Source organism: Heteronotia binoei, chromosome 19 (assembly GCF_032191835.1).
Source record: "Heteronotia binoei isolate CCM8104 ecotype False Entrance Well chromosome 19, APGP_CSIRO_Hbin_v1, whole genome shotgun sequence".
NCBI classification, from domain to species: domain Eukaryota; kingdom Metazoa; phylum Chordata; class Lepidosauria; order Squamata; family Gekkonidae; genus Heteronotia; species Heteronotia binoei.
The window spans coordinates 18,433,747-18,446,658 of NC_083241.1; the positions used below are offsets into that span (position 1 = coordinate 18,433,747).

The 12,912-nt window shown below is 44.7% G+C and overlaps 1 protein-coding gene across 1 annotated transcript in view; it reads left to right on the top strand.

Moving 5' to 3' along the window:
- The window catches only part of WDR93 (WD repeat domain 93), an 89,172-nt gene that overhangs the window by 23,038 nt on the left and 53,222 nt on the right, over positions 1–12,912 (top strand). The window contains exons 4-6 of the mRNA XM_060260069.1: positions 972–1,054; positions 3,480–3,627; positions 12,114–12,170. Of these exons, the coding sequence (XP_060116052.1) occupies positions 972–1,054; positions 3,480–3,627; positions 12,114–12,170 (288 nt within the window). The remainder of the gene's footprint in view (positions 1–971; positions 1,055–3,479; positions 3,628–12,113; positions 12,171–12,912) is intronic.

Here is a 12,912-nt window from a genome sequence, read left to right on the forward strand (position 1 = left end):
TCTATTTCGAAAGAACCAAGCCATTTCATAAGGACCAAAGTATGATTTATTTGTTATTGGGGTTCAAGAAGGGCAAAGTGGCCTCAGTCCAGTCTGTGTCCAGATGGTGGTGGCTGCCATCCATTCCTGCTACAGGGCATCTGGAGAGCTATGTCCTCTCCAAGTTAAAGCAGACTCCACCAAAGCACAGGGGTCATCTGCTGCAACCTGGTCAACAGAAGACACATTTGTCAGGCATTATGCTCTAGATCCGCAGGCAACGAAAGGTAGATGTGGGCAACACTATTCTGCAAGCTCTGTTCCAGTGAGAGTCTCACCCCACCTCCTCTGGTGAGTAGCTCGCTAATGGTCCCAGTGTGGGGTTGTAGGAGAAGATGGAACATGAAAACAGAGTTGCACTTATATCTGTTGTTCATTAAAGTCTGGGCAGACTGCCCCGCTGTGAACTCTCACAGGGTCTGCTGTGCCATGTAAGAGGGTTGCAGCAGCTTAGTGGGAACTGAGGGAAGGAAATGCCCACCATTGGAGCATGTGATGCAGTGGGCAGGAATCCCGTGCATGTGCCAGCTCCAAAAGGGGCAGGGTGTCCCCACTTTGGAGTTTTTAAGCTAGAAAGAATGTCCGTGCTGGCCTGTGCAGGCACAGTCCCAATGTGTGTCTGCACAGAAGACGTAAATGAACAGTATGTACAGTTCTGCTTTTTTCTGCCTGAGCCATCAGGGCTTTTCTTAATGTGGTATTCTGTTTCTCCACTGAAAGCATTCCTGCACCCTCCCCACTCCCCCCCCCCACCTCCGGCCAGAGCTTCCTTGCCAAAGCCCTATTTTTGCCTTTCTCAAATGAGATGTGCTTAGACAAGGATTGCTGGATAGCAACAGCATGAGATTGAGATTTCCCAAATCACTGTCCTTGCTCATCAAGCTGAGCCTGTTCTCATATTATGCATTTATTTTATATTTATTTATTGGCAGGAAGACATCAGCAAGCGAAACACCTGTGTTCAACTGGAACTCTCTTACCGGGGTGATTACGCAGGCTTCCTATTACAAGGCAAGTTTCAGAAGAAACTGCCAGTTCTTACTGGACAATTGGCTTGACTTGTTCAGACCTATAGAAATAATTAAGGCTGTTTTGCTTTTTTTAAAAAGACCTTTGAGGTTTGACTTAAGAATCTCCCTTTCTACCACAAGACACCTCAGCCCATCTGTTTTGATGGCAGTACACAATTTCCACTAGCTCATACTAATCCTCTGAACAAAAGAGGGCCAGCATTCTGTAGTTGTCAGATTAGGTATGGGAAATCCAAATCCCTACTCTGCCATGGAAGCTCACTGGGTTACCTTTGCCAATCTCTCACACTCTACCTCAAAAGGTTATTGTGAGGATAAAAAAAGAGGAGGGAAGAATGATATTGGAAGTTGTTTGGGTCTTCACTGGAGAGAAATCCAGGCTGGAAACTGGAAAATGCAGGGAGATCCAGTTTGGTGTAGTGGTTAAGTGCGCGGACTCTTATCTGGGAGAACCGGGTTTGATTCCCCACTCCTCCACTTGCACCTGCTGGAATGGCCTTGGGTCAGCCATAGCTCCAGCAGAGGTTGTCCTTGAAAGGGCAGCTGCTGGGAGAGCCCTCTCAGCCCCACCCACCTCACAGGGTGTCTGTTGTAGGGGAGGAAGGTAAAGGAGATTGTGAGCTGCTCTGAGACTCTTCAGAGTGGAGGGCGGGATATAAATCCAATATCATCTTCTTCAGGGTATAAATATTTAAATAAATAAAGCCTGGACTTACAGCCCTCCCTCTCCAGAGGCCTTGAATTGGACATAAACAGCCTTTTCTACTAATGGGACATGTCATTCAAGCTTCAGATGAGGTAGCTACCTTTGTCGAGAGGTTGATCTCTTCTCCCCTTTGCTTGGAATACATGGCAGCAAAATGTGTGAAGTTCATAAGGCACAATTTGGAAGAGCTATGCAAAATGCTCGTTATGCCCTTGATTTCTTAAATTTCACAGTGAAATGCTTACGAGGCCATTTGCCCTGGGAAGAGAGTGCCCACTACTCGACCCTTCTTGCCCACCAAGCCATGTGCCCTCTGTCTATTCATAACTTCTCACACCACCTGCAGTCATAGCTGCTAACACTGCCTTCATGCTCTTTCCCCAACAGTACTGAGTGCTGCTAGCAGTGCAAGTGCTGTGGCCACTAGAAACTCTGATGCTTTCAGCACCACCCACATGCCCTTCTCTAGCAGCACCAGGTGGCACACACAGCACAGATGACAAAGCACTCACAAGCAGGCAGTGGAAGGATGTGAGTGCAGGTATCAGAAGAGATGCATGAGTAGGGGGTGACAGTAGTGGGCTCCACGTGAAGCCACAGGCCCTGGCAGCTGTTCCACCTCAGGTTTTGCTGAAGCTGCCTCTGAAGGCTTGATGCAGCTTTCCCTAGAACTGGTAGACACCTGAAGTTCCTGCCAAACTCCCAGTAAATCCTAAGGGGGGTGGGGTTGGCAATGTATTGTGACTACATAGGATTTTCAAGGCAAGAGACATTCAAAGGTGGTTTGCCATTGACTGTCTCTGCATTGCAACCTTGGACTTCCTTGGTGATCCAAATACTAACCAGAGCTGATTCTGCTTAGCTTTTGAGAACTGACACAATTGGGCTACCTGGGTCAGGTACCCTTTAAAATCCTTTTTGAAATCAAATTACATAAGTGTAAATGTGTCAAGCCTTGACTTGGACAGCCCAGGATCATCTCTTGAATACTAAGCAGGTCAGGCCTGGTTACAACCAGAGTGGAAGACAGTTGCTTTGCAGAGGTAGGCAGTGGCAAACCATCTCTGACCCTCTTTTGCCATAAGTCATCTGAGACTTGACAGCAAAGAACCAACTCTGTTTAGCATTGCACTATCATACATAAAAATTGCAAAAATCCAAATGTGGATTTTGAAAAATTAGAATCTTGCCATGAAACATCCAATTCAGCAGCAGTTTCTGACTGCTTTGTGACAAACTAGTGTGAGCTATTTTCTGAGAAAGATAATTTCAAATTGGAAAAAAATATTGAACATCTGTGATGTTGTGGGGGAGGAAGGTAAAGGAGATTGTGAGCTGCTCTGAGACTCTTCGGAGTGGAGGGCGGGATATAAATGCAATATCTTCTTCAGGGTTGTTCATTGGCAAGCCCTTTTCTCTTGCTTCTGAATCAGTATTTCTCATGCTTAGAAACTTGAGGGAAATAAATTATGAGGCAAACAAATTATGATTATTATGGAAACAAATTCCCTGATAGCCTGTAAGTACCTAGCAATGATCAGGAATATGGCAGTAGGTGATTCCACTTTTTTGCTGAGATACGATATAGGTAGCAGCAAGCTGACTCTTGCATTTTAAACTATGTAAAGAGATTTCATCTCCAAGAGACCTTTCTTCTCCCCAGTTGCATTACATGTCTTTTTCTGATTTCTCAACACAGGCAGCTTAGAGGCCTGGCTGGAGATCTACCGCTTACCCAAGGATTCCTGGCAGAAGGAGACAGAACATGTCCAAACATTTGCCCTCACAGGTCCAGTTTTGAATTCATCTCCAGCATCTTTCAGGGACAGGAAACTCAGCACAGCAACCGTGGTATATCTATCTATCTATCTATCTATCTATCTATCTATCTATCTATCTATCTATCTATCTATCTATCTATCTATCTATCTATCTATCTATTTTTGTCTTGTATTCGATGGAGATGCATTCTCCTTCAGCTCATCCTCTTGCACATACATTGTTCTTCCTGTGTTGTAATAAAATTGTGTCTTTTGATTTGTTGTGAGTGTTGTGAGTCTGTCTCTTGGTAGATTATTCTGCCTTGCATGACTTGAGTTAATTCTGAAGATTTGCTCAGTTTCCTGGAAGTCACTTTGTATCTTTAAATAATCTTGTATTAATTTTCTAAACCCATTTTCTAAGTCCTGATCAGAGAAGGGTTCTGGAATACTGCGAAATCGTAGATTATTCTAAGTTTTGATTCTAGGACTTCAATCCTTTGATTTGCTTCTTTGTTGTACTACTTCAAACGTCTCGTTTCCCTTCAAATTCTTTTTGCTTTGTCTTGATTTCTTGAATCTCTTGTTTGTCTTTTGGCTTATTTCTTGCAGTCCAGTTGAAATCTCAGTCCTTATTTTTGTACATCTTCGTTAATATCTTGTTGTAATTGAGTTAGTAATCATCTATTTTCTTAAATTCAGCTGTTAAAGTTTTAATTTGCTGGGATAGAGATTTATCTAACTTCTCAATTATAATTTGAATATCTTCCTCAGAACTAATCTCTTTTTTTGCAGACCTTGTTCCAGTTGTCATCATTCTCAGCTTTACCAGTTTTCTTCTGCTTTGAAATGAAAGAGCCAGTTTGGTGTAGTGGTTAAGTGTGTGGACTCTTATCTGGGAGAACCGGATTTGATTCCCCACTCCTCCATTTACAGCTGCTGGAATGGGCTTGGGTTAGCAATAGCTATCACAGGAGTTGTCCTTGAAAGGGCAGCTGCTGTGAGAGCCCTCTCAGCCCCACTCACCTCACAGGGTGTCTGTTGTGGGGGGAGAAGATATAGGAGATTGTAAACCTCTCTGAGTCGGAGAGAAGGGTGAGGTATAAATCTGCAGTCTTCATCTTCTTCTTATATAACCTTTCCATACATTGGCATAATCATAGCATTATAGCCTCATGCAAACTTCTACAGTCTTAGAATAAAAGCAATCTTATCAGTTTTAAGATAATGGGAGCATATAATATGTATAATTTATATATTCAATCAGTTTCTGTCTCCCTCCCCCCCTAGAAACAATGTGATAAACTTGGTATCAAATATCTACATCTGTATTGCATAGATGGTCCAAAAATAGTCAATATGGAGCAGGATTGTAAATCAGTTAATATACATCAATTAATGCCAGTGTCAGATGTAGACCTGTTTGTGTCCTTTAATATGCCAGTGTTCTGTTGATTAGTTGTAATCTAAATGAGAGGGCACAAAATGGTGCAGGAAGTAATCTATATAGAAAGGATTATCCTTTAGTATGCTAGAGTTCTTTTTGATGAGATATAATCCACATGAAAGAGCACAAACTTTTAGAATAGTCCTTTGAGATCCAATTTGATATCAGAAGATAGCAGCAAAGTGAAGAAGTAGCTTAATATCCAAATGATACTTTTTTCTGGTTTGGTTGTCATGCTCCAGACTACAGGAAGCCATTGGTTCACAGGACTTCTTACACAGAACCTAGAATACCCCATTCAGATTCCTCGTGGGGCCTATGTACTTGTGGTGAATTAAGAAGTGCTGCCCCCCACAAAGGAACCTCTTAACCTGTGGGTGTCAGACCAAGGACTTCCTGTTCTTTGTCCCCCTGTCAACTAAAATAGCAACCACCTGTTAAGACAGGTGGAACTAAGTGGAACTAAGGCCTTTCTGTAGACCAGTCTATAAAAATGGCCAGACATAACTAATTGTGCTGCCAGTGGATCTAATATTTCTGTCTACATCCCAAGACCGAAAGGACCCTCCAAGTGTTACTATATACACTATTGGCAGAGACTCTGGGGGGGCTAATGTAGCGTGAGCTACCACTTGAGTGGTACCAATGCTATCTAGTTGTCGCCCCTCAACCTCCAGTTAGTGAGGTTGAACATTTGCAGCAGGATATGATACACCGTCCCCTGCACTAGCAGGTCCTCCCACATTGGAAGTCTCCAAGAATCTACTACACAGGGCCTGAACTCGTTCCTTCTGAGCCAGAAGGGAACAATTATTATTATCTCTGCTCCTTGTTCTGTAATCTACTAGAACAGTTACTGGATAATCTGAAGTGGTGGAGAGGCATACAGAAGACCCCTTAACCAGTCTTTGTTTAGCAGGTCTGTGCTACTGCCTTTTGATTTTGTCTTCTGGACCTGAATAGTGTCAGATGAAGATTGTCCTCTGTAACTAAGAGATCCACTCTCGGTGTCCCTAATTTCTGACATACCTGTAGAAAAACTTTTCAGTTGAGCATCCATTCTGTTTGATCTACCATTTGTCAACTACCAAGTTGTTCTGATCACCTCACGAATAGCTTTTGGGGTCTGAAGATGATGGTCTGCACATCAGATCAGTTGCCCCGTCTTCTTATGTAAAGTCCGGAAACAAGTCCCACCCCCCACCCCCCACTTGTGGATGTAAGCTTTGCAATGGCCCAGAGCTATAGGAATGTTGAAATATGCCTCAGATGTATGGATGCCATGCAGTAAGTGAAACAAAGCTTCCGTTCATTGGTAAGATTGACTGGACCACTACTTCTTCATGCACTGAGAATACATACCTGAACACATCCTATACTCTCCTCAGTATTGATCTGCAAGATCTTAAATTAAGGAACACCTTGGTTTCCCAGGAGGGGAAGCCATTGTGCTAAATTAAAGAGCTCTACAAAGCTTGCATGTTAATGCCAGTGTAGGAACAAAAAAGGATTATTCAAGTGAGCTCTTCTCACATGCATATTCTTTTCTTTTTTTCTTGCAAGGAAATTTGGTGAAGTAGGTGAAACAGCACCAGGTTCTTTCTTCTCATGAGGATACAGTCCTCACTGCGATCCTTAGAAAAGGTGGTTGAGTAGACCCTCTCTGATGATGGCCTGTGGGCCAAAACTGGCCTGCTGAGAGCTTCAATTCGGCCCATCGGTAGACCACAGCCCACCCCCTCACCCCACTTCTCCCACACACACACACCCCTAATCAGGTCAGCTATGCTACCACTAGCTGTTTTGGGTGCTCAGATCAGCAGCTCCCTCGTTTTGTCCTGACTGAACTGCCTCACATGACCAAGAGAGCTACGTGACCCTGCTGGTCTTTTGTGCCTTCCTGCCTCCTTTCTATTGTATCAAGCTGCATTCTTTCTACAGGGAAACTGATCTTTTGTGTCCCTGGGTCCTACCTGGAGATGGTTTCCCTGATAAGCATGAGCAAATATATATATGTATTTTCTTTTCAAAACTAATGTCCTCATTTGGGCTGGTGGCAACAGGGACAGGCCATGTGTGACTCGCTAGGCTAGCTCTGCTGCAGTTGGCCGGGCACAGCTCAAGCAATCAGGCTGCTCAGTTCCTGCTGCCCACCGCACTGAGGTAGGGTGCAGTTCAGTCTGGGGGAGGGAGAGCCAGCCAGCACAGGGCAACAGAGGAGGTCAGAAAGGGCTTGGTCCAATGAGCAGCTCTCCAGCCCTGGGCTTGCCAAGGTGTTTGGGCGGCAGCGGGGCCCACCTCAGGCCAGGGGAGGAAGCAGCCAGCTGGCACAGAGCCGCAGAGGAGATCAGAAGGGCCTTGGCCCAACAAGCAGCTGCCCAGCCCCAGGCTCACCGAGGTGTTTGGGTAGCAATGGGGCGCACTTCAGGCCGGGGGAGGGAGCAGCCAGCCAGCACAGAGCAACAGAGGTCAGAACGGCCTCAGCCCAAAGAGCAGCTGCCCAAATGCAGCTGGGCACAGGGCCTGTTGCTCCTTGGGCTCGACAGAGCTGGCTGGAGTGGATGAGGGCCAAGGAGCATCTGTCAAGCCGCAGCTTCACCAAGTTGTTCGGGGGGCCTCAGCAGCCACACACAGTTCAGGCTGCAGGATGGGGCAGTGGCTGGGCACAGGGCCTTTTGCTGCTTGGGTACAACAGAGCAGGCTGCAGGGGACCAGGACCAAGGAGCAGCTGCAAGGTGTCTGGGTGGCAGCCGCTGTGTGCAGTTTGGGCAGGGGGAGGAAGCTGGCTGCCAGTTGCAGGGCTTGTTGCAGGCTGGAGGGTCAAGGCCCGTAGCGACTGAGGTCCTTTGGTGGTGGCAGCCGCACATGAAGTTGGGGCTGCCTCTCTCCTGGCTTGCAGCATCAAGAAAAACTGCTAAGAAAGTATCTTTTTCCGTGCTTGTCAGTTGCTTTGGTTTGATGGGTGTGGGGGGTGGAGGAAAGGGCTTCTAAATGATCTAGGCTTGCTTTGTAACCCCAGCAGACCGAGGTCAGCAGCCCCTTTGCTGCCCAGCATCTGTTCTAATGGGAACTCCACCCTCCCAGCTTAGCATTGGTCTCTGCCCTCCATCCTGCCCCCTCTTCTTTACAACTTCAGGTGAAGAATGCTATCATTTGTACAGATGGAGAGGTAGGCAGATATGCCTCAGCCTCTGTAGCAGGAGGAGCGGAAAAGACTGGAGACTGGGGGAGGGGGGGGGAGAGAGTCAGCCTTACCTAGCAGTTATTAATAACAACCCATTATTTCTGTGCTTCATGTCTGGAAGCACTTGGCTGGCATGATCTCTGTTTGGTTCACCCATCTAGAGAGAGGCTCAGAGACTGGCACAGTAGCCAGGCTTCATGTGGTGCCCAGAGTGGGGTGGGGTAGGGAGTCAGCTTTACCTAGCAATCATAGTAACCTAGCAATCATTATAATTATAACCCAATCTTTTGGCTCTTGGGGGAACTGTTATAGCTTGTGAGAAGTACCTGGGTGGGAAGGCCACCAAGGAAAACTTGTGGGCAAAAACAAACCTTCTCTGCTCATATCTTGCCTTAGAAAATCCATGATCCTGGGGTTGCTATGAATCAGTTGGGACACAGTTATTGTTTTAAGACAGCGGCAGCTTCAGAGGGATTTGCTTCCTTTTGGAAAATCCAAAGACAGCTGACTTGCATCAGAGTGCATACCGGCAACACCTTTCTGCTGCTTTTGGGCTTCCCAGTAATCTGGTGATTAAGCAGAGAGTGGCTGGAATCCTTTCACATGTGAAGAGATGATGTGGTGATTTTGGCAAGAGATCCTGGAGGGGTCCTCCCGCTCTTCTTGGCATAGAGCAAGGGTAACTGGGGGGTGGGTGGGAAAGTATTTGTGACTTTCCTGCATTGTGCAGACGGGGTTCGACTAAACTAAATTACCTTGGAGGTCCCTTCCAATTCTATGGTTCCTTGGTTGGTTAAAGGTAAAGGTAGTCCCCTGTGCAAGCACCAGTCGTTCTCGACTCTTTGCTTTCACAACGTTTTCACGGCAGACTTTTTACGGGATGGTCTGCCATTGCCTTCCCCAGTCGTCTACACTTTCCCTCCAGCAAGCTGAGTTCTCATTTTACCGACCTCGGAAAGATGGAAGGCTGAGTCAACCTGGAGCCGGCTACCTGAACCAGCTTCCGCTGGGATCGAACTCAGGTCATGAGCAGAGGGCTCTGACTGCAGTACTGCAGCTTTACCACTCTGCACCATGGGGCTCTTTCCTTGGTTGGTTACTGGAGTGTTAGGAAGCAGCACTTGTGTCACAGTTGCCCCATTCAGTCCAGACTTGCTTGTTGTATTTTACAACCCTCCTTGGTGCTTGGGCACTGCCTGATTGCAATATGAAGCCGCTGAAAGGGACAGCCTTCTCCAAATTATGGAATGCCATGTGCAATTTAAGCTAAGGAAAAATCAGTGTTACAAGCTAAAATCAAATAGCATGGATTTGTATGAACCTTTTTAAAAACCTTATTCCCTTGCGTGAAGAAGTGTGCGTTTAGCACATAAAAGCTTACGTTCTGAATAAAACTTTGTTGGTCTTAAAGGTGCAACTTGACTTATGCTTTGTTCAACTTTGTTCAACTGCCACCCTTTCCATTGCAGCATTGTCTTGACAACTGTGTGATTTGGTGAGACATTGGCAATAATGGCATCTTTGAAGAAGAGAAAAGTGTCGTGTTATCCAAGAAAGTCCTTCTTTCTGTGGAACAGAATGGAAAACCAATATGCCTGATTTGTGCACAGCAGATATCTGTTCCCAAAGAGTACAACATTCGATGGCACTATGAGACTCATGGTGCTGGGAAGTATGATAAATACTGTGGAAAAGAACGAAAGGAAAAGGCTTCTGAATTGGAGCAGTCATTGAAAGAGACAGCAGTCACTTTTCAAGAAATCACATCAAATCAATGAAGCTGCAGTTAAGGCACGCACACGAGCTTGCTATGTCTTCAAAACCCTTTTCAGAAGGGGAGTTTGCAAAGAAGACCCTCATGGCTGCAGAAGTAGTCTGTCCAGATCAGCGGCAGGCTTTTGCAAATATAAATCTCTCAAGAAACACAATTGTAGAGAAAATTTGTGATCTATCTGAGAATCTACACATGCAACTGACAAAAAACTAGCTCTTTTATTGCATTTTCAGTTGCAATGGATGAAAGCGCAGACTTCACCAATGTAGCATAGCTTGCAGTCTTTATCCGTGGAGTTGATCAAGGTATGCATGTTACAGAAGAACTTTTAGTAATCATTCCTATGAAAGACACAACTACAGGTGATGGCATCTTCAAGAACATGGTAGGAGCTCTGGATAAAATTGGTGCAGACTGGACAAAACTGGTGAGTCTGACCACAGATGCAGCACCTCAAATGGCGGGAAGAAAAGCTGGAGTTACTGCAAAACTCAAAGAAAAATTGGTAGCTGCAAACTCACAACATCAGTTCTTCAATTTCCATTGCATTTTGCACCAGGAAACTATGCAGCAAAACACTGAAAATGGATAATGTACTGCGTGTAGTCATATCACACTGAAGTGCGATGGTTAAGTCGTGGAGCTGTATTGAAATGCTTCTGTGAACTCCAAAGTGAAATATTTATGGATATGAAATATAATGCTGTCCCTGAATTACAAGACAGTCAATGACTTCAAGATCTTGCTTTCATGGTGGATATTACAGAATACCTGAACTCCCTGAACACTAAGATGCAGGGTCGAAACAAGGTTGTGACAGAATTTTATGATAGTGTTTGTGTTTTAGAGATGAAGTTTCAGCTTTGGGAAAACCAACTTCAAGAAAATAATTTGGCACACTTTCCCACCTTGAAGTCTCTGTCCAGTGACCATATATCCATAGAGAAGTACAGTAGAAAAATTTCTGAACTCAGAAATGAATTCCAAGAATGATTTTCTGACTTCTACAACCTGAAGAGAGATTTTGGAATTTGCCATAATCCGTTCTGTGTGGATGTTCATGAGGTTCCAGAAGAGCTCTAGGTGGAGATCATTGATCTGCAGTGTGATGCTGTACTGAAAGATAAGTTTTCTGAAGTTGGCATTAGCAAGTTTTACCAGTTTCTGTGTCCTAATTACCCCAAAATTAAGTCTTCTAGAATGCTTCTAGAATTCTCTCTAAGTTTGGGACAACATATGTCTGTGAACAACTTCTTTCTCATCAATAAATCAAAATTACGTTCACAGCTTACAGATACACATCTGAACAGCATACTCAAGATTGCCACAGCACAGACATTGTCTCCAGATTTTCATGCTATAGTTCAGGACAAGAGGTGTCATTCATCAAAGACTGTTAAATAAAATATTTGCAGATGTTTGTTATTTGAGTGTGCTTGCACACAAAAACACTATGAATAAAGCTTTATTGGTCTTAATTTAGGTGCCGTTGGATTCAAACTTTGTTCTGTTGCTTCAGATCAACATAGCTACCTCACCTGAATCTTTGCTAGTGTTCTAATAATTATTTGTTAATGTTTTAATTATTATTGTTAATTTAATAATTATTAATTGTTACGTTTTAAGCAGGTTTGTTTTTAAAGTAAAAAATAATGGCTTTAATTGTGTTTGTGTCCTTTATTAAGTTTTTATCTTGGTTACCTGGCATTACATTTTATGACATGCATGGCCTCGCCCAGCAAGGTCTCATTTATGTCAGCTCCAGCCCTCATAACAAATGAGTTTGACATCCCTGGTGCAGTCTGATCTTGGAAGCTAAATCAGTTTTTGGGATGGAAGACCACCAAGGAAGACTCTGCAAAGAAAGGCAATGGGAAACCAGCTCTGCTCACTTGTCTTGAAAGCCCTTTGGTGGAGTTGCCATAAGTTGGTTGTGACTTGCTAGCACTTGCACATGTATTCCTGCTCGATAAGGAATATATACCTGGTCTCTGTGTTTGTTTCCCCTCCTGTTGAAAACAGGAGTTAAAACATCTGGAAGGCTGTACCTGACATGAAGTAACTTCATGGAAATACAGTCTTAAATTAAAACTGGGTCATCTGGATTCACTTTGTATATGGGCAAGAATGTAATTTGTGGATACTTATTGTTGCCTTTCTTGATTTCCATAGGAAAGGAATGTGGATTTCCGGAGCTTGGATACCCCAGGAGAAAATACAGAAGAACAGGTAGTCACACCCAAATTTTAACTTCTTACCACCTCTGAAAACTCAGTGCTACATTTGGTGGCGGCAGCATGCGGGACAGGGGCAGTGGTGAAGATAAATAGAGAGGGGAGGTGGCTGGAGTGCTGGCGACCCAGTGTTGAGGCTTGCGTGGCCCGGTGCCAGGTCGCGACCCTGCAAATAGGAAATGCCAATATAGAGAATGGTGTGAAATTATTTTCTGTGGCCCCAGAAGGTAGGACCAGAACCAATGGGTTGAAATTAAATCAAAAAAGTTTCTGGCTCAACATTAGGAAGAACTTCCTGACCGTTAGAGTGGTTCCTCAGTGGAATAGGCTTCCTCAGGAGGTGGTGGGCTCTCCTTCCTTGAAGGCTTTTAAACAGAGGCTAGATGGCCATCTGACAGCAATGAAGATCCTGTGAATTTAGGGGGAGGTATTTGTGAGTTTCCTGCAGTGTGCAGGGGGTTGGCTACATGGGCCTGAAGATCCCTACCAACTCTATGATTCTTTGATTCCTGTGTGCTGTGAATTTGAGCTCTCTAGGGATTCAGTAACCTTAGACCACGGCTACATTTCTGTCCAACCAGCATTGGCTTTGGTTGCAGCCTGCAACTGGTCTTCCTTGCAGGACTGTTGGCTCTGTCCCTATCAAAGCCAGGTGTGGTTTCTCCTTTTTCCCTCCTGGGTTTTGATTTTAAAGGAGTTGTAACAGACTACCAAAAGGCTGTGTGTGATACCAGCCT